The 20725-nt window shown below is 47.2% G+C and overlaps 1 protein-coding gene across 1 annotated transcript in view; it reads left to right on the top strand.

Moving 5' to 3' along the window:
* The window catches only part of LOC141157188 (uncharacterized), a 96658-nt gene that overhangs the window by 49207 nt on the left and 26726 nt on the right, over nucleotides 1–20725 (top strand). Inside the window, exons 3-4 of the mRNA XM_073644190.1 lie at nucleotides 19242–19679; nucleotides 19731–20369. Coding sequence (XP_073500291.1) covers nucleotides 19242–19679; nucleotides 19731–20369 — 1077 coding nt within the window. The remainder of the gene's footprint in view (nucleotides 1–19241; nucleotides 19680–19730; nucleotides 20370–20725) is intronic.

Genomic DNA, 20725 nt, shown 5'->3' with positions numbered 1-20725 from the left:
CCTCCATCAGGTTGCAAACTGAATATATTTTTTTCTGCATCTACCTCTGAAAAAATATTTGGCCTTCTAGTAGTGTGTCGTACTTTCTCTATTAGTCCATCTATACTGACCTCCATCAGGTTGCAAATTAAAAATAATTTTTATCTGCATCTACAGTACCTCTGAAAAAATATTTGGGCTTCTAGCTGTGTGCGGGACTTGTATTAGTCCATCTATACTGACCTCCATCAGGTTGCAAACTGAATATATTTTTTTCTGCATCTACCTCTGAAAAAATATTTGGCCTTCTAGTAGTGTGTCGGACTTTCTCTATTAGTCCATCTATACTGACCTCCATCAGGTTGAAAATTCAAAATAATTTTTTTCTGCATCTAACCCAGCCAATAGTTTTGGCCTAATACCACAGTTTGGCCACTCAGCTCTGCTCGGTTACCATCCATTGTTTTTTTGTGCAAACAACTCCAGAGTTGTGAATTAGTTAACCACCAAAATGAGTGGAAAAAGGCCTGCTGCTGGTGGAAAGGGGAATAGGCGTGTTGGGAAGGGGAAAAAAGGTTGTGTCCGTGGGGTAGGTGTTAAAGCAACAGTAACATCTGCAGAAGAAAGACCATCTTCCAGCCAAACTAAAATGTCTACTTCTTTTAGCGGACAATGTGATAAGATCCCTTTCTTACGGCCACGCCAATCGCTACAAATTCCAGATGAGGCACAAAAACAGCAGGTGCTTCAACGGATATCAAGTGCTCCTTTAAGTGGGCTCTCCTCCACATCAACTTCAACATCACAAATACTCCAGTCCTCAAAGGTGTCACCCAAATCGCACTTGCTTCCTCACAGCTCCCAAATCTCCAGCTGCCCGTCTGAGTATGAGGTAGAACAGATGGTTGAGTCTGCAGAGCTGTTTACTCATACTATAGCCTGGGAATCAGAGGTCGACTCCAGCGCTTCTGTGAATCCAGACGAGGAAATGATCTGCACTGATGCCCAGAATCTTTATGAATCGGATCCAGGACCAGACGCAGAAGGTTCTGACCATAATGTAGACCCTCATTCCCAAACTGTAACTCCTGTTGGTGGAGACAATGAGGAAGATTGGAGCGACAACTTTAGTTTTTTGTCAGGGCAGGAACAGGTTGGCTCTGAGGACAACGGGTGTGATAACGCACAGGGTGATGATGATGAGGTCGGAGATCCCACTTACTGTCAACCCACAGTCAGCCAAGAGATGAGGTCAGCAGAGGAGGTGGAGGAAGATGCTAGTGACGACGAGGTCAGGTTGTGCCTTCCTGGACAGAGACGTAGTACTGGAAGCACGTCAACAACTGCATCCTCAAACACAACTCTGCCTCTCACCACAAGTCGTGGTGGCTCTTCAGGTCGCATGGGTGCTAAGCCTTGCATAGCCTGGGCATTTTTTCAGATCGATAAAGATGACCCAACTCGTGTTATCTGTAACATTTGTCAGCAAAAGCTAAGTAGAGGCCAAAAAATACATAGTTTGAGTACTTCATGCATGAACCGGCACATGGACATGAAGCATAAGTTGCAGTGGGAAGCTCAGTGTGCTACAATGCGGCCTAGCCGGCCGGGCCAACCACCGTCTGCCATATCTTGTGCATCCGCGGCCTCTTCATCCTCTGTGACTGGAGGGACAGCAGTCACACCTGTTTTGGGGCGCAGACCTGCCACCTCTTTACCCGCAACAGCCAGCGTGATTGGCAGGTCATCATTTTCTTTGGAGGTGGTAACACCAGCTGGTGTTGAGCGCTGTCCGACATCGATAGCACCACCTTTGGATGAAGGCAACCTAACATGTCCGCCTGCATCTTCCTCACAGACCGGCAGTTTGCCGGGGACACCCTTATCAACCCCGTCTAAGCACAATAGCCAGCCCTCGGTCCCTCAGATGTGGACAAGTAAAAGACCATTTCCTCCTAGCCATGAGAAAGCTAAGAGGTTGAATTTCACCATCTGCAAGCTCTTGGCTACAGAAATGCTGCCTTTCCGCCTGGTGGACACAGAGGATTTTCGAGACCTTATGTCCGTCGCAGTGCCCCAGTACCAGATGCCCAGTCGGCACTACTTCTCAAAGAAAGGTGTGCCTGCGCTCCACCAGCATGTCGCACACAACATCACCGCTTCTTTGAGAAACTCTGTGTGTGACAGGGTGCATTTCACCACAGACACTTGGACGAGTAGGCATGGACAGGGGCGTTACATATCGCTGACTGGGCACTGGGTAACTATGGTGACAGCAGGACAAGGGGGTGCTGTCCAAGTCTTGCCGTCCCCACGAGTTGTGCCTCAATACTCTTTATGTCAAAGTTTCTCCACTGCTTCTGCCTCCTCAACCTCCTCTCGGTCTTCCACCTGCACCCAAAGCCTGTCTGGTCATGCCACAAGCTTTCTAACTGCGCAGAAGGGATCCTGCACATCTCCTTACTATGCTGGCAGTAGGGCTCAACGTCATCAGGCGGTTTTTACATTGAAATGTCTGGGAAATGTGAGTCACACAGCTGAGGAGTTGTGGTCAGCTCTGGAGAACCAATTTCATGAATGGTTGTCTCCACTGGACCTGAAACCAGGGAAGGCCGTGTGCGACAATGCTGCAAACCTGGGTGCGACCCTTCGCCGGGGCAATGTCACACACGTGCCTTGTATGGCTCACGTGTTGAACCTGGTTGTCCAGCAATTTTTAGCCCACTATCCCAGACTAGATGGCCTTCTGCAGAGGGCACGGTCGCTGTGTGCTCACTTCCGCCGTTCGCATCCCGCAGCTCAGCGACTTACATCTCTACAGAAGTCGTTGGGCCTGCCACTTCACCGGCTAAAATGCGATGTGCCTACCCGGTGGAATTCAACTCTGCACATGTTGCAGCGACTGTGGCAGCACCGACAAGCCCTGGTGCAATACGTTCTGACGTATAGCCTGGGCCAACGAGATTCAGAGGTGGGGCAAATCACGCTGGAGTAGTGGTCTCAGATCAGGGACCTATGCACCCTTCTGCACAGTTTTGAAATGGCGACGAAGATGTTTAGTGCTGACGATGCCATTATCAGCATGACTATTCCGGTGATTTACATGCTGGAGCACATGTTAAACAGAATTCGGAGTCAGGTGGTGGCACAAGAGGAGGTGGAGGAAGTAGAGGAGGAGGAGTTGTATGCGGAAGGGCTAACATCTGCAAGGTCCAGAAGGTCGGCAGCACCAAGGCGGCAGGCATGTGAGGGTGGGGGAGATGGTTTTACCAGGGCGCATGGTAGCAGCCAAACTAGTGAGGAAGGTGCAGGAGCCCAGGAAGAAGTGGAGGACGAACTGATGGAAGACTCATCAGATGAGGGAGACCTTGATCACATTTCTGTTGTGCGAGGTTGGGGGGAAAGGACAGAGGAAGGAAGCATGATTGTTACCTCGCCACCAACACAACAGGGACTTGGTGCTCCTGGATGCGCAACACACATGAGTGCCTTCTTGCTGCACTACCTGCAACATGACCCTCGAATTGTGAGAATTAGAAATAATCCTGACTACTGGGTTGCCACACTGTTAGATCCCCGGTACAAAAGTAAATTTGCAGAAATTATTCCTGCCATAGAAAGGGATGCACACATGCAGGAGTATCAGCAGAGACTGTTGCAGAATCTTACATGTGCTTTTCCACAAAATACCAGTGGTGCACGTAGTGAATCTCACAGTTCCAACTTGCCAACCGTGGGACCGTCAAGTGTTCAGCACTCAAACCGTAACAGAACCACAGTATCTGATGGTAACATCAATTTTGCGGAATCATTTCACCACTTTTTTAGCCCATCCTTTGCAAGGCCACAGGAGACAAGAAGTCTGACACATAGTCAACGCCTAGAGACGATGGTACAGGAGTATCTCCAAGTAAACATTGAAGCCACGACTGTGTCACTGGACCCTTGCTCTTTTTGGGCTTCCAATCTGGATAAATGGCCGGAGCTAGCCACTAACGCCTTGGAGATCTTGTCATGCCCCGCAGCCAGCGTTCTGTCTGAACGTGTGTTCAGCGCTGCTGGTGGTGTGCTGACAGATAAGCGCACGCGGCTCTCCACTGATAATGTAGACAGACTCACGTTCATAAAGATGAACAAATCATGGATCCGAAACGACTTTTCTACCCCTGTGTCATCCTGGGGAGAATAAAAGCTTGATGATTGGTTAAAATCACCCTACCAAACGTTTTAAGCTTTCAAATTACTAATCATGTTTATCTGTATCTTGACTGGAAAATAATTTGGGCTTTGTAGCAGTGTGCAGCACTGATCCTATTAGGCCATCTATAATAAGCTCCACCAGATTTAAAATTAAAAATAATTTTTAGCTGCATCTAGCCCGGAAAATAATTTTGGGGCTCCGAGATGCGCAAGACACATAAGTGCCTTCTTGCTGCACTACCTGCAGCATGACCCTCATATTGTCAGAATTCGAAGTAATCATGACTACTGGGTTGCCACACTCTTAGATCCCCCAAACTTTTTGATCAACCTTTTCATTTTAATAAAGACCAAAAAAATGGTCATTTTTGAAATTATAAGCATTAGCAGGTTGTTAGAAACTGAAATCAAACAGTTTTCAACTCAAAACTTTATTCTAGGTGATGTTACATTTTCACATAGGACCCCTTGTTCGAAAGGAGCTTCTGAACTCTCTCGTCCATTGAATTTGTCAGGTTTTGGATGGTTTCTGCTTCAATTGTTTTGCATGAGGACAGAATACCCTCCCAGAGCTGTTGCTTAGATGTGAACTGCCTCCCGCCATCATAGACACTCCTTTTAATGATGCTCCAAAGGTTCTGAATGGGGTACAGGTCAGGGGAGCATGGGGGTCACACCATAAGTTTGTCCCCTTTTATGCCCATATCAGCCAGAGATGCAGATGTTTTATGTGCAGCATGAGATGGTGCATTATCATGCAGAAAAATGATCTTGCTGTGAAATACACGGTTCTTCTTCTTGAACCATGGCAGGAAGTGCTGTTTGAGAAAATCCACATACATTATGGAGTTCATCTTTAGCGCCTTCAGGGATCCTAAAGGGGCCGACAATCTCCCCATGATTCCAGCCCAAAACATTACTCCACCTCCTCCTTGTTGGCGCTGTAGCCGTGTTTGCGTGGGGTGTCCATCAACCAGCCATCCTCCACTCCATCCATCTGGACCATCGAGCGCTGCACGGCACTCATCCGTGAACAAAACAGTTTTGAAATCAGTCTTCATGTAATGTTTGGCCCACTGGAGCCGTTTCTGCTTGTGTGAAGTGGATAGAGGAGGTCGACAGGATGGCGTATGCACAGCTGCAAACCTCTGAAGGACCCTGCATCTTGTTGTTCGGGGGACGTTGGAGGCACAAGCAGCTTCAAAAACTTGTCTGCTGCTATGACGAGGCTTTTTTGCCGCTGCTCTTTCAACCTGACGTAATTGCCTGTAGGAAAGAGTCCTCAATTTGCCCTTATCAGCACGCACACGTGTGTACTGTGAATCAGCTACATACTTCTTGATTGCCAAGACACTTCATCCTGATCATCGCACAATGTTGATTGTAGTCATGCCTTGACCTAAACACTCCACAATTTGTTGCTTCTCAGCAGCCGACACATCCTTTTTCTTTCCCATTTTGGCAGAAAATGTAGGCTGCTTAATAATGTGAGAGAGCCTTCTTAAGTAGTCTTGCCTTTCATTGGACACACCTGCCAAACTAATTAGCACAGGTGTCTGCAATTGCTTACAGTGATATAAAGAGCCCTGACACACATCACCATCAATGAGTTTAACTGACAAACAAACAAATTCTTCCCTTATCACTCCTAAACACTTTTTGCATAATAATTTGGAACGCGGTGTACATGTGCTTTTCCACAAAACACCAGCGGTTCACGTAGTGAATCTTACAGTTCTAACTTGCCAACCGTGGTCTGTATGGAATTGTTCAATAAAGGGCCCAAAATTAAGATAACATAGATGGGAGAGGTCTCTATGAATAGGAATTCCTAAGTATTTGATACCCTGTGATGGCCAGGCAAAGGGAAAGTTGGACTGGATGGAATCCTATATGGATTTGGGGAGGGAGACATCGAGGGCCTCAGACTTCGCTGCATTGATTTTAAAATTTTACCATGTAACAAAGTGATCTATTTCAGCCATAACAGCATGGATGGATATATGTGATTGAGTGATATATACTAGGACATCATCAGCAAATAGAGAGCACTTGTACTCGGTGCCTCCCACCTCAATCCACCTAATATTGGGGTTATGGCGAATTGATGAGAGCAGGTGCTCCGTCACTAGGATGTATAAGAGAGGGGACAGAGGACATCCCTGCCTTGTCCCATTGGTGATTGTGAAAGGTGATGAAAATGTTCTGACGCACCCCCTGGGCCTTGGGACACCCGGAGCCGGACCCTTTTTGGTGGATGCTGGTGGTTGTAGTCTTCGTGGCGGCGACCCGGTTCCGTGGCTCAGGGCGGTCAAACCAGTGGCGGAACTATTTATGTGGTTTTGATGTTTAAATGTCCGACTACGCCACCCGTGGATTGCGGTCAGAGTGAACCGCCGCTACAGGGCAGACCGCTGAGGCTGGTGTTGTGGGTGCAGCAGAGCGTAGCATAACTCCCCACGGGAGGAGTATAGCCTCAGGGCAGTGTATGCGGAGGATGGGGGTGATGGTGCAGGGCAGCAGCAGTAACGACACGGAGTCAGTGATGCAGTCCAGGGCCTTTACTCACAGTTCTTATTATCCAGACCACGTCTGCAGGTAACGGCTGCCCACGTCGTACTGTGCTCACCAGGTGAGGGGCTCAGACAACTCCCAGATAACTTTGGAGCACTTCACAGGACCCCCTTTGTGTGTCCTTTGTCTGGCCTTTCTTACCAACACTTCTGTCCGGCTGCCTCGGGCCTCCTCTTGGTAAACTTGGCGCCAGTTTCCCTGACCCTATGTGGTGCCTTCCTAGCGGGTGTAGCGAGGGGCTGCGCCACATAAAATGTCAGAGCCTCCGGTTTCTAGCTGAGGGTCGTTTCCTGCCTCCACTAGTTCGGGAACCGGTCTCCCCCTTTGGCCTGACCCCTCCACGCAGGTGGATTCGGGCGTGCGGTGGCGACTCGCCCGTCCGCACCCCTGGGATCCCTTCATTCCTCGTTCCTGGAGCCTTCTCCGCTCCTCTTCCTTCCTTCTCCCTCTTCCAGGCCTGGGCCTCTGTTACTAGGCCCGCCTCCGGAGCAGAGCTCATGCAGAGCCCCTGCTCCCTGCCACTTCTGCTCAGACTTCTCTGCACTGAACTAAGATAGTGCCCACCTTTTATACTCCCTTCTCAATGCACCCAGAAACTGCTTCCTCCCTGCTCCTGCACTACAGGGTTCCCCTTCCTCAGTGTTCCCTCCCCCCACTCCAGCCAGGGACAGGGACTGTCGTGCCCATCTCAGGGGCATATTGGTCGCCCTGCCCCACGGCAATGTGGTGTAATGCATGCAGGTGTCGGGTCCTGATCCACACTCCATCCTTACCTGAGAGTGAGATATCACACCTCTGGGTGAGGTGCAATACGTCTGTAGCAACCGAGCCCTCAGGGTGCTACAGTTCCATTTATCTTCAGCCTAGGTTACGTATTGCGATACAGGGCTGTGATTTTGGCTATAAAAGGGTCCCCTAGACCCCTACCCCAAGCTTTTTAAGAGAATCATATATGGCGTGCCAGGAGACTCTATGGAATGCTTTCTCAGCATCCAACGAGAGTATCTAATTACAAATTTTTAACTGCATCTAGCCCAGGAAATACTTTGTGCCTAGTAGCAGTGTCTGCTAGTCAGCGGATTATCCCGGCTGTTATGCAAGCTACACCACCTGTAGTTTAGACACTTAATTTTTTCAAAGGAAATGCTTCGGGACCATGGGATACTCAGTGAAGAGCATCAGGAGGCACCCCAAGGCATAGGGGCTGGGACTGGCAGTAGGATGCCTTGCGGTGGACAGCCGAGCTCGATCCTTATAAAAGCTTTTTAACTGCAGCAGCTTTAGTGGACGCTACTGGAGCTGGAATTACGCGGCTGCTGGCATGAGACTTGCCCTCCAATAGATCCTTGTAAATGGATTTAAAGTGTATTCATTCAAATTAGAGAGACAATTTAAATTAAAAAGCTTAGAGCTGCCTGCACCACAGGGGGGCTCGCTCGACCCACCAGCGGACAGGCACCAGTATTGGGAGAGGGGGGCTGGCCATCAGGGTTCACCGCGGCTCTGGCACAAACCCGGCGTCACGGAGGTGGCACGGGCAGGAGCGGACTGGCCGTGTCGGCTTCTCACTTTTTGGATTTTAGAAGGGCATGACATGCCTATATCTGTGTCTCCCCCTCCTTTTACTCCTCCACCTCTTTTATTTTCGCATGACTATATGTACTTGTCACTTTTCCATGTGGTAGTTGTGTCTTCTGAGCAGTTTGTCAGCTTTTGGACACCTTTGAAGGTGTTTTCTATGTGTTTCTATGTGTTTTTGTTTGCCTGCCATTGGTTTTAACGGTGTTCGAAGGTGTTCGACGAACAGTTCGACGAACAGTTCGGCGAACACACGGGTGTTCGACGAACCGAACCGAACTCGAACACTACGGGGTTGGCTCAACACTACTTACAAGAGCCATGCAGTACAGCATATTACAAACATAAGTCCCATTATTGGGGAGTGGGTCTCCCATAGTATTTGCTTATGCCTTGCAAGCAAAAGTTGCCAAAAATTAGGACGGAGCAACTTGCAATGCCCCTTACAAGAGCCATGCAGTACAGCATATTACAAACATAAGTCCCATTATTGGGGAGTGGGTCTCCCATAGTATTTGCTTATGCTTTCCGAGCAAAAGCTGCCAAAAATTAGGACGGTCAACTTGCAATGCCCCTTACAAGAGCCATGCAGTACAGCATATTACAAACATAAGTCCCATTATTGGGGAGTGGGTGTCCCATAGTATTTGCTTATGCCTTGCAAGCAAAAGCTGCCAAAAATTAGGATGGAGCAACTTGCAATGCCCCTTACAAGAGCCATGCAGTACAGCATATTACAAACATAAGTCCCAAATTGGGGAGTGGGTGTCCCATAGTATTTGCTTATGCCTTGCAAGCAAAAGCTGCCAAAAATTAGGACGGAGCAACTTGCAATGCCCCTTACAAGAGCCATGCAGTACAGCATATTACAAACATAAGTCCCATTATTGGGGAGTGGGTCTCCCATAGTATTTGTTTATGCTTTCCAAGCAAAAGCTGCCAAAAATTAGGACGGAGCAACTTGCAATGCCCCTTACAAGAGCCATGCAGTACAGCATATTACAAACATGAGTCCCATTATTGGGGAGTGGGTGTCCCATAGTATTTGCTTATGCCTTGCAAGCAAAAGCTGCCAAAAATAAGGATGGAGGAACTTGCAATGCTGGCACCCTGGTGGTATAGTGGTGGTGGAGGCTGAGGATAAGGAGAAGAAGATAAAACAGCCAAAACGAGGAAGCGTATAACCATGTGTGGGTGTGAAGCGGTGCATGTGAATACACCTCCCAAAATAACACAGTGGATTTGACTTTATGTTACTCTGCTGTCATTTGGTGGTGATGAGAAGTCTGGCCCAATCCAGCCATTGTTTATTTTGATAAGGCTCAGCTTGTCAGCATTGTCAGTTGACAGGCGAGTGTGCTTATCAGTTATAATTCCCCCAGCGGCACTAAAAACACGCTCCGATAACACGCTAGCGGCAGGGCAGGCCAGGACCTCCAAGGCGTACAGAGAGAGTTCATTCCAAGTGTCCAGCTTGGATACCCAATAATTAAAAGGCATAGAGGAATCACGGAGGACGCTGGTACGGTCGGCAAGGTACTCCCTCACCATCTTTTGAAACTTTCCACTCCTTGTGAGATTACCCCGCGCCTCAGGGCCTGTAAGCTGGGCGGGTGTCAGAAAACTGTCCCAGAACATTGACAGTGTTCCCCTGCCTCTGCTGGATTGGAGTTGCATCTCTCTCGCCTGTACGCCTTGGTTGGGCAACGAACTGTGACCTCTGCCGCTAGCGTGTTCAGATGGGAATTTTTTTAAGACTTCTGCAGCAAGGGCCTTCTGGTACTGCCCCATTTTTGTAGACCTCTCCACCTCAGGAATAAGAGAGTGAAAGTTCTCCTTGTAGCGGGGGTCTACAAGTGTCACCAACCAGTAATGACTGTCACCCAACATTTTGACAACGCGAGGGTCACGGTTAAGGCATCGTAACATAAAATCAGCCATGCGTGCCAGACTGGTAACGGGCAAGATTTCCGTGTCCTCACCAAGATGACGACTGACCATGCTCTCCTCCTCCTCCTCCTCCTCTTCCTCCTCACCCCTGTCCTCAGGCCACCCACGCTGAACCGACGGTATGACACTTGTACAGGTACTACCGTCTACAACGCATGATAGCAGCTCCTGTTCTTCCTCCTCCTCCTCCTCCTCCTCCTCTCTCTCATTGTCCCCCAATGCACGTTGGGATGAGATGAAGCTGGGCTGTGTGTAATCGCCCGCTATGGCTTCTTGATCCATCTCATCATACTCTGGCTGCAATGCCTCCTCGTTAATTCTCTGCAGAGAGCGTTGCAAAAGACAGACAAGTGGGATGCTGACACTAATGATGGTGTCATCGCCACTCACCATCTTGGTGGCCTCCTCAAAGTTTGTCAGGATGGTACATATGTCAGACATCCAGGTCCACTCCTGAGGTCTTATGTGTGGAGTCTGACCTGAATATCGACGGCCTTGTTGCAGCTGGTACTCCACAACTGCTCTCTTCTGCTCACAAATCCTTTGCAACATGTGGAGGGTAGAGTTCCAACGTGTGGGGACATCACACACCAGTCGGTGTGCCGTAAGCTGCAAACGCTGCTGCAACACAGCAAGGGCGGCGGAAGCTGTAGCCGACTTGCGAAAATGAGCTGACAGGCGGCGTACTTTCACGACCAGATCTGGCAACTCGGGGTATGATTTAAGAAACCGCTGAACCACGAGGTTAAGCACATGAGCCAGGCACGGTACGTGTGTGATCTCACCTCGCCTCAGAGCCACCACCAGGTTACGGCCATTGTCACACACGACCATGCCAGGATGTAGGTTCAGCGGTCTCAGCCACAGATCTGCCTGCTCTTTCACAGCTGTCCACAACTCACAAGCAGTGTGAGGTTTATCACCTAAGCTTATGAGTTTCATCACAGCCTGTTGCCGCTTGGCGGAGGCAGTACTGCAATGCTTCCAGCTTGTAACTGATGTGGTGATATCTGAGATGGAGGCTGAACATGAGGAGGAGGAGGAGGAGGATGCGCAGGAGCTGTACACTGTGGGGGCAACTCTGACTGACATAGGGCCCGCAATCCTCGGTGTGGGGAGGATGTGTTCCGTCCCAGGGTCCGACTGGGTCCCGGTTTCCACTATGTTTACCCAGTGTGCCGTCAGAGAGACGTACCGTCCCTGGCCACAAGCACTTGTCCACGTGTCCGTTGTCAGGTGGACTCTCCCAGTAACTGCGTTGTTGAGGGCACGGCAGATGCTTTGGGACACGTGCTTGTGTAGTGCGGGGATGGCACACCGGGCAAAATAGTGTCGGCTGGGGACCGAGTACCGAGGGACGGCCACCGCCATAAGATTGCGGAAGGATTCCGTCTCCACCAGCCTAAAAGGCATAATTTCCAACGCAAGCAGTCGTGAAATGTGCAAATTTAGGACTGTGGCCTGTGGGGCGTTAGCTGCGAATTTCCGCTTTCGTTCAAAGGTCTGGGATATGGACAATTGAACGCTGCGGTGGAACGTGGACGTGGACGTTGAAGCTGTTTCTTGAGAAACTGCCATAACAAGTGAAGACTGAGAGGAGGGGGCATCTTTACATGCAGTATGGACAGGGGATTGCCTTGCACACACAACAGGGGGTTCTATTGCACGCATAACAGCGGAAGAAGCAGTGGTGACACCCGCTGACACTGGTAGTGGACCCTGGGTTTCGCCCCACAAAGTCGGGTGCTTTGCTGCCATGTGCCTGATCATGCTGGTGGTGGTCAGGCTGGTAGTTTTGTCACCCCTGCTGATGCTGGCATGGCAGGTGGAACATATGGCCTTTTTGGGGTTATCAGCAGAGTCTTTAAAAATTTCCAGACTCTGGAAGACCTACCGCTTGTACTGGCAACGTCCCTCGTGTTGGTGTTACGGGGTACGGTTGCCTGCCTTCTGTCTGCGGCCACCACACTGCTTCTTCCTGCCTGTTGGGGTACTCTGCCTCCCTCCCCCTGTGTGCTGCTGGCCTCACTCTGCATGTCCTCCTTCCACGTTGGGTCAGTTACTAGATCATCCACCACCTCCTCCTCTTCCACTTGCGCACCACGATCCTCCTCCTCACTTCCTGGCAATTGTGTCTCGTCATCGTCCACCTCTTGTGACAGATTGCCAACGTCGACTTCCTGTGGCCGTGGCTGTTCAAATATTTGGGCATCGCTACATGGGATCTCCTCTTCCACCACTTCAAGCGTATCAGGCGAGGGGCCCAAATATGGAAATGGACCAGTGAACAGCTCTTCAGAGTGTCCAAGTGTGGGATCACTTGCTGTCTGACGACACGCGGCATGGTGGGAGGAAGGAGCATCAGGGTGAGGAGGATTATGCGGTCGAGACTCACGGCTGCTAAGAGTTGACCGTGTGGAAGACAGACCGGAGGTGGTGGTGCCCAGGTAACTGGAAGTATCATCTGCTATCCAATTAATAACCTGTTCACACTGATCAGTTCTCAATACTGGTGTTGTTCTGTGCTTCCCTAGTAATTCGGTCAAGAAGTGGGAGCGAGAAGATGTGGCTGTTGGTTTAGGCACATTTTCACCTTGGCCACGGCCCCGTCCTCTGCACGAACCATCACCAGAACGTCCACTTCCACGTCCCTTGCCACGCGCCTTGCCCATTGTAAATGAAGTAAAATAGCTTACACTTGCACTATCAATGGAAAAAGGGTAATAAAGAGTAGATTAGAACCGTGGAAGAGGAAAACCACAGTTATTGTTTACTGGGGTATACCACACTTTTTTAAATAGAGATATTTACCTCTGAACAGTGAGCGACACACTCAAACTGCTTTTTTTTTAGATACCAAAGGCCCAAAACTGGATAGTACAGCGATTTGACCCGTGGAACTGCGAAACCACACTGGGATGTCGGGCCTACACAAGACTTTTTTCAACAGATATATTTTTGTGTCACAACAGTCAGGAGACACTACTGTTTTTCTTTAAGGAAAATATACCAAAAGCTGAATAATAGAGATTTTTTACCGTGGGATGGCAAACCACAGTTACTGTTTACTGAGGTATACCACACTTTTTTAAATACAGATATTTGCCTCTGAACAGTGAGCGACACACTCAAACTGCTTTTTTTTTAGATACCAAAGGCCCAAAACTGGATAGTACAGCGATTTGACCCGTGGAACTGCGAAACCACACTGGGATGTCAGGCCTACACAAGACTATTTTCAACAGATATATTTTTGTGTCACAACCGTCAGGAGACACTACTGTTTTTCTTTATGGAAAATATACCAAAACCTGAATAAAAGAGATTTTTTACCGTGGGATGGCAAAACCACAGTTATTGTTTACTGGGGTATATCAGACTTTTTTAAATATATAGATTTGCGGCTAAACAGTGAGCGACACACTCAAACAGTTTTTTTTTAGATACAAATGGCCCAAAATGGATAATACAGAGGTTTGAACCGTGGAAGTGCAAAACAACAGTTCTGTTTCTCTAGCCTACACCAGACTATTTTCAACAGTTATATTTGTGTCTGAAAAATCAGAGACACGCTTTTTTTTGGGGGGGGGGGGGACACACCAAAAGGTTAATAAGACGGGTATTTGTACAGTGTGAAGGAGGAAAAAAAAAGGAGGATTTAGATGAAAAAAAAAGGATTTTTCCTGGCCCCCGACACTTGGTGCTAAGTCCAGCAATTTCAGCAACAGGAGCACACAGGACTGTAATGCAGCGTTAGCTGGTATAACCACTTTGTCTCCTATACAGCCTGCCTGCCTGGTATCTGGGATGGATATTAGTCCTGAAAAGGACTGTTTGTTTGTTCTGGCAGCCTTTACAGACCCTACACTAACTATTTCGCAGTTTATATCTCTCCCTAAATCAGCAGCGCTGTCCCTACACTGTCTAATCCGGAGCGACTGTGTCCAAGATGGCGGCGCCCGGTTTTAAATACTCGAGGTGACACTGTGCGGCTAGCCAAACACTGAAATGCCCACAACCAACATGGCTGCAGCATTACAGTGACTGGCTGGCAATCCCTGCATGTTCATTGGCTCTGTAAAGAGCGCCAAACATGCAGGGCGGAGACTCGATCTCCCGCCCGAGTAACCCGGAAATGCTCGGTGCTCACCGAACATCCCGAGTAGCGTGATGCTCGGGCGAGTACCGAGCAGTGTCGAGCATGTTCGCTCAACACTAATAATAATCAAAAAAAAGCACGCAGTTCTATTTCATCTGTGGCCTTGATGGTTCTGTTGCAGATGAACTTGTCCTTTATAATGTCTATATATTGGTTGGTATATGTGACAATAGAATCCAGAATGTCATCTGTGAATAAACTATTCCAGCATTCAACTGCAGTTTTTGCATTACTTGCAGTTCCTATAACTGCAGGAAGGTGAGTAATAATGTTTTGAGGTTCCCTATGTTTTTTCTGGAGTGGCTTCTTGTTCCATTGGGGTTTTTTATCTTTTCCCATATAATAAGATTCTACATCTTCATCCTCATCACTGTCACCATCTTGCTCTGTTTCAGAATCCACTTCACATACTTCCAACTCATCATGAGAATCAATCTCACTTTCCTCTCCTAAATCATCATTCAGTGCGGGGTCTGCATCATCTAACAGCATGTTTGTTACTTCCTCAACATCAAGGTTTTTTGATAAATTGTACATTTTTCTCTCCATTTCAGCAGATAATCTGAAGCAAGAGAAGGAATATGTGTTAGGGAACTACTGTATATGCCTGAGCAGCACACATTCTTTTTTAATCTGCCTTATTTCTATGAAATATCCTCACACTTTGTGCTATACATTCATAAAACAAGCTAAATAAACAATTGTGATGAATAAAAACATAAAATACCAACCTTATTGAGTGTGACGTGTTCACATACAATGAGCCTGAGAGATTAGCGCAGTTATATCTGTCCTCCTGTAGCTCTGCAATCCAACTGTGGTATGAGGCTTCACAGAGCTGCTAGAGACAGGAGACTACCTGGAGGGAGGGGATTTCCTCACAATCTGGTGAGGAAGGAGAAATGACAGTAAAAAAGTTGTGCCTGTCAGGCCTATTGTATGTGACGGAGGGCTAAAAAGAAAATTTAACCACCTCAGATGGCTACGTTATATTGCAGTAGCAATATATATGGCTATGCAAAGCTGGCTGATGGCCCTCTAACAATAGTAAGGGCCGCCTGATGGTCCTGTAAAAATAGGCTTTGTGAATTTCAGAGTCCCTCCTTCATAGATGAAACAGGATGTGTTTGATCATGACTCACACACCACATGGCCAGATAAGGAAGTAAAATGTTAAAATTACATTTACTGGTGAATGTATTTTTCACCATTGAAAGCAATGCAAAAGTGCAAAAACGCAGCAAAACCACTACATCTTAACATACTCCATTGGTGTAGAGCAGCAATTTTGTTATTTATTTTGCCTTATATACAAGTCATTACCCTGGAAAGGTATGGCTTAGCAGTACTGCACAGCCACATATGGGATATTTCTAAATTCAGCAGAAATTGTGGGACAAATTTTGGTGCCATTTTTTCCCATTTCCCAGTGCGAAAATGTAAAATCTAGGACTAAAAAAAAATTTTGGTGGTAAAAATGTAATTATTTTTTTTCACTGCCCAATGGTATAAAATGCTGTGACACACCTGTGGTGTCAATATGATCCCCTAGATGAATTCATTGAGAGGTAGTTTGTTGTGATGAGCAAACGTGCTCGCCAGTACTCGGTACTCGCCCGAACATCACAGTGCTCGACAAGCTCGGCGCTCTGAGAGTATTTCCGGGTTGCTCGGGCGGGAGCTCGGATTCCCGCCCTGCATGTTTGGTGCTCTTTAGAGAGCCAATGAAGAGGCAGGGATTGCTTGCCACGCACTGTAATGCCGTAGCCATGTTAGTTGTGGCATTACAGTGATTGGCTGGCCGCACAGAGTCATCAGGTCTATTTAAGACCCGGTGACGCTAGGCTCGTCACAGTGTACCCTGGAAACAGGCAGAGTAGGGAGAGTTGCTGCTGAGTCAGGGAGAGATTTGCTTGTTTATAGTTAGTAAAAGTATTCACAGCATATCTATATGTCCATTTGAACTAACAGTCCTTCTGAGGACTAATCCAGCTGCATATATTCCGTGGTGATAGCAGGAGTTAGGCAGGGAGGCAGGGAAACCAGGGATTGAAGCTTGAAGAGGACAATTTGCATATTCCGGGTGCCTTCTGGGAAAAGCGAAGAGTCTCCCTCAGCTAGAAGATCGTTGGGTACAGCCGGGACCAGCTGCTTGGAATGCATTGCCAAACCAGGGATTGAAGCTTGAAGAGGACAATTTGCATATTCCAGGTGCCTTCTGGGAAAAGCGAAGAGTCTCCCTCAGCTAGAAGATCGTTGGGTACAGCCGGGACCAGCTGCTTGGAAAGCATCGCCAAACCAGCGATTGAAGCTTGAAGAGGACAATTTGCATATTCCAGGAGTTTGTTTATCCTAGGGTATCACAAGAAAGAAGACAGACATCAAGTCAGCAGGGACAAGGAGCAGCATGGCAGATGTGACAACCTACATGGTGAGCTGGAAGAAAGACTGGAAGAAAGAATTGGGACATTAAAACTCATCAAGGAAAATGAAGACTTCCTGGACAGAACAGAAGCGTCACTACTGGTCACGGAAAGTGAAGGAAGCGTCAGAGAACCTCCAGTGGAGGCAAGTGACCTAAAGAAGCAAGAAGACCATGGAGACACCACCAACCACACAACAGAGAAACAGATTCCAAGGACTTGTGGAGGACGAAGATGGCACACCTAAGGATGAGGCACTACCAGCAAGCAAAGAAGAAAAGAGCACCCAGAAACACCCAGAAGCGACAAGAAAAAGGATAGCCAAGAAGGGAAGAAGAGTGGTGGTGGTGGGAGACTCACTACTGAGAGGAACAGAAGCAGCTATCTGTTAGAACCTTGCTGTTAGGTTTTTTTTCCTTTGCTGGTCACATGACCTTGTTGGCCTATTTAATCCTGCTCCGCCCTTCTGGCTTTGCTGGACTTTATTGTATATCTACTTTCTGGCTAGCCTGTGCTCTGTATCTAACTCTGTTAGTTTGCTTGGTCTACGGACCTCTATGTTCTATCTATTTTGTTTGTTCGTCTGTCTGCTACTATTTCTGTTAGGAGGTGTCCCATATTCCTCCCAGTCCTTAGTACCTGTAGGGATTTCCTCCCCACATCTATAGGTCTTCGTACAGACTAGATTAGGACTTTAGCAGGTCTGATCGCAGGATCAGGTTCCCTGTTACATCGTAGGGATTCAGCTGAGTCTTATAGTAGGGACAGATCTCCTCTCTTTCCTTAGCTTTGGTAGCAGAACATAACAGTAAGTCCAGCCTGCAAATTCTCTAAGGAAAGATTTTTTTTTTTTTTTTTTTGTTCCATCATGGTGTCGGTTCAGGATTTGGCTAAACACCTGCAGGGACTCTCTCTGGAAGTGGCCGAGCTCCGTCAGCACGTGAGTAACTGTCCTGGAGCATATTTCTTGGAGCCTAAGGTATGTTTGCCGGATTTATTTTTTGGTGAACATCGAGAATTTTTTTCATTTAAAAATGCTTGCTTATTGTATTTTCGTTTGAGACCCAAGTCCTCTGGGGATGAATCCCAGCGCGTAGGGTTCATAATGTCACTTTTGCGCAAAGAGCCTCAGGAGTGGGCCTTTTCTTTGCAACCTAGTGATACATGCTTCAGATCAGTGGATAGTTTTTTTTTCTGCTTTAGGACTATTATATGATGATCCTGACCGTGTCGCATCAGCTGAGACTGAGTTGAGACGTCTAAAACAAGGATCTGGTACTGTAGAAAAATATTGTACACATTTTCGTCGTTGGTCTACTCAAACAGGGTGGAACGATTCTGCTCTGAAAAGTCTATTTCTTGCTGGGCTCAGTGAAAGGGTTAAAGACCTGCTAATTGCTTATCCTACACCTGAGGATTTACAACAGGCTATGCAATTAGCTATACGGGTGGATAGGAGACTGCGTGCTAGGGTTAATGAGAGCAAATCCTCTGCTATGTCAGTTTCTGGTTATGATAATGTGTGTACTAACAGTGGTGAACCGATGGAGATTGGATCGGTGGCACCTCGCTCTCAAGAAAAAGATCGTCGTTTTTCAGAAGGCTTGTGTTACTATTGCGGAAAATCTGGTCATTTGATTAAAGGCTGTGAGCTTCGTATGAAGAAAGAAAAAAAAATGGTCAGTCACGCCCGTATTGCCTGTTTAAATTCCAAGGGTATATTTTTAGCTGCTTCCACGATTGCTCAGGAAAAATTAATGGAATTTCGGGTGTTTGTTGATTGCGGGTCTACATTGAATGTAATTGATGGGGGATTCGTGGAAAAACTCAATTTAAAACCTGAACCTTTATCATCCCCCATTGCTGTGGTTTCTGTGGATGGCTCCCCTTTGAAGAATATTACTCTCAAGGTCAGTGAATTTCCTCTCACTATTAATGGTGTTCACCATGAGAAATTGGATTTGGTAGTGTTGAATAACTTGCCTTCTCCAGTAATATTGGGTTTGCCCTGGTTAAAATTTCACAATCCTGTACTGGATTGGTCTACCAGTGAAATTAAATCCTGGAGCCATAAATGTTATGACAAGTGTTGTAACGGGCGTATTGCAGCTTTGGATAGGGGAGAATTGCCTGTTCCTATTCAGGATTTTTGGAGAGTTTTTTCTGAGAAGGAATCGCAGGTTTTGCCTCCCCATAGAGACTATGATTGTTCTATTGAATTTGTCCCTGGAGCGACTCTTCCTAAAAGTCGTTTATTTAACCTTACTATTCCTGAGAGGAAGGCTTTGGAGGAATACATACAGACAAGTTTGGCCGCCGGTCACATTAGGCCCTCTAAGTCTCCTGTGGCGGTTGGATTTTTTTTTGTAAAAAAAAAGGACGGTGGTTTACGTCCTTGTCTGGATTTCCGTGAGATTAACAAAATTACGGTACGCAATCCTTACCCACTGCCATTGATTCCTGATCTGTTTAACCAGTTATTGGGGGCCAAGTGGTTCTCTAAAATTGACCTTAAGGGGGCATACAATCTGTTGCGCATGAAGGAGGGTGATGAATGGAAGACTGCTTTTAACACTCCTGTGGGTCATTTTGAGAATCTGGTTATGCCTTTTGGTCTTACTAATGCTCCTGCATTTTTTCAGAATCTGATTAATGACATCCTTAGACCTTTGATTGGTAAAAATGTGGTTGTGTATTTGGATGACATTTTGATTTATTCGCCAGATCTGGAGTCTCATTGGCGGAGCGTGCGTGAGGTATTACAGTTATTAATGGACAATTCGCTTTTTGCTAAGCTGGAGAAATGTGAGTTCGCTGTACAGAGAATTAGTTTTTTGGGCTACATTATCTCCAGCAAAGGTTTTGAGATGGATCCGGTTAAGGTTCAGGCTGTGCAGGAATGGCCTAGGCCTATTGGTTTGAAATCGATACAGAGGTTTTTGGGTTTCGCCAATTACTATAGAAAATTCATAAAAAATTTTTCTAGTATTGTCAAACCTCTGACTGATCTCACCAGGAAAGGTGCTGATGCTGTTCAGTGGTCTTCTGAGGCCATTGAAGCTTTTGTGTATCTCAAGGAGAGGTTCACCTCTGCTCCCATCCTTATGCAGCCTGATGTTACTAGGCCGTTTTTGGTTGAGGTTGATGCTTCCTCTGTGGGGGTTGGCGCAGTATTGTCTCAGGATAACGGGGATGGATTACATCCTTGTGCCTTTTTTTCCAAAAAATTTTCGGAGACTGAATTGAATTACGATATTGGTAATCGGGAATTATTGGCTATTAAACTCGCATTTGAACACTGGCGCCACTTCTTGGAAGGTGCGGAATTTCCCGTTCAGGTTCTTACGGATCATAAAAATCTGATATATCTTGATGCTGCCAAGCGCCTGAATGCCCGTCAGGCTAGGTGGGCACTGTTTTTCTCGCGGTTTAATTTCTCCGTTACTTACATCCCTGGTACTAAGAATGTTAAGGCGGATGCCTTGTCTCGCAGTTTTTCTCCCATAGTCGGTGCTGAGAAAGAGGAAAACATTTTACAAGAAGGTGTTGTGATAGCTGCTTTAGACTCCGTTTTGGAAGATGAGATTCTTAAAGCACAGGAGAATGCCCCATCTAACACTCCTCATGGGAGGTTGTTTGTGCCTGGGACCTTTAGGAGAGATTTGTTTGTTGAGTGTCACGAATCTCGGTTGGCAGGTCATCCCGGAATCTCTGAGACCAAGAGACTGGTGGGTCGCAGTTTTTGGTGGCCTGGATGGCAGAAGGAAGTCATTAAGTGGGTGCGCCAATGTACTATATGTGCTAGATCCAAGTCCTCACATACTCCTGCTGCGGGGTTGCTTTGTCCTTTGGAGGTCCCCAG

The sequence above is a fragment of the Phyllobates terribilis genome, unplaced genomic scaffold, assembly GCF_046119375.1.
Source record: "Phyllobates terribilis strain yellow unplaced genomic scaffold, ASM4611937v1 Scaffold_1__5_contigs__length_1240528914, whole genome shotgun sequence".
NCBI classification, from domain to species: Eukaryota; Metazoa; Chordata; class Amphibia; order Anura; family Dendrobatidae; genus Phyllobates; species Phyllobates terribilis.
This window is presented reverse-complemented; position numbering and strand designations above follow the sequence as displayed.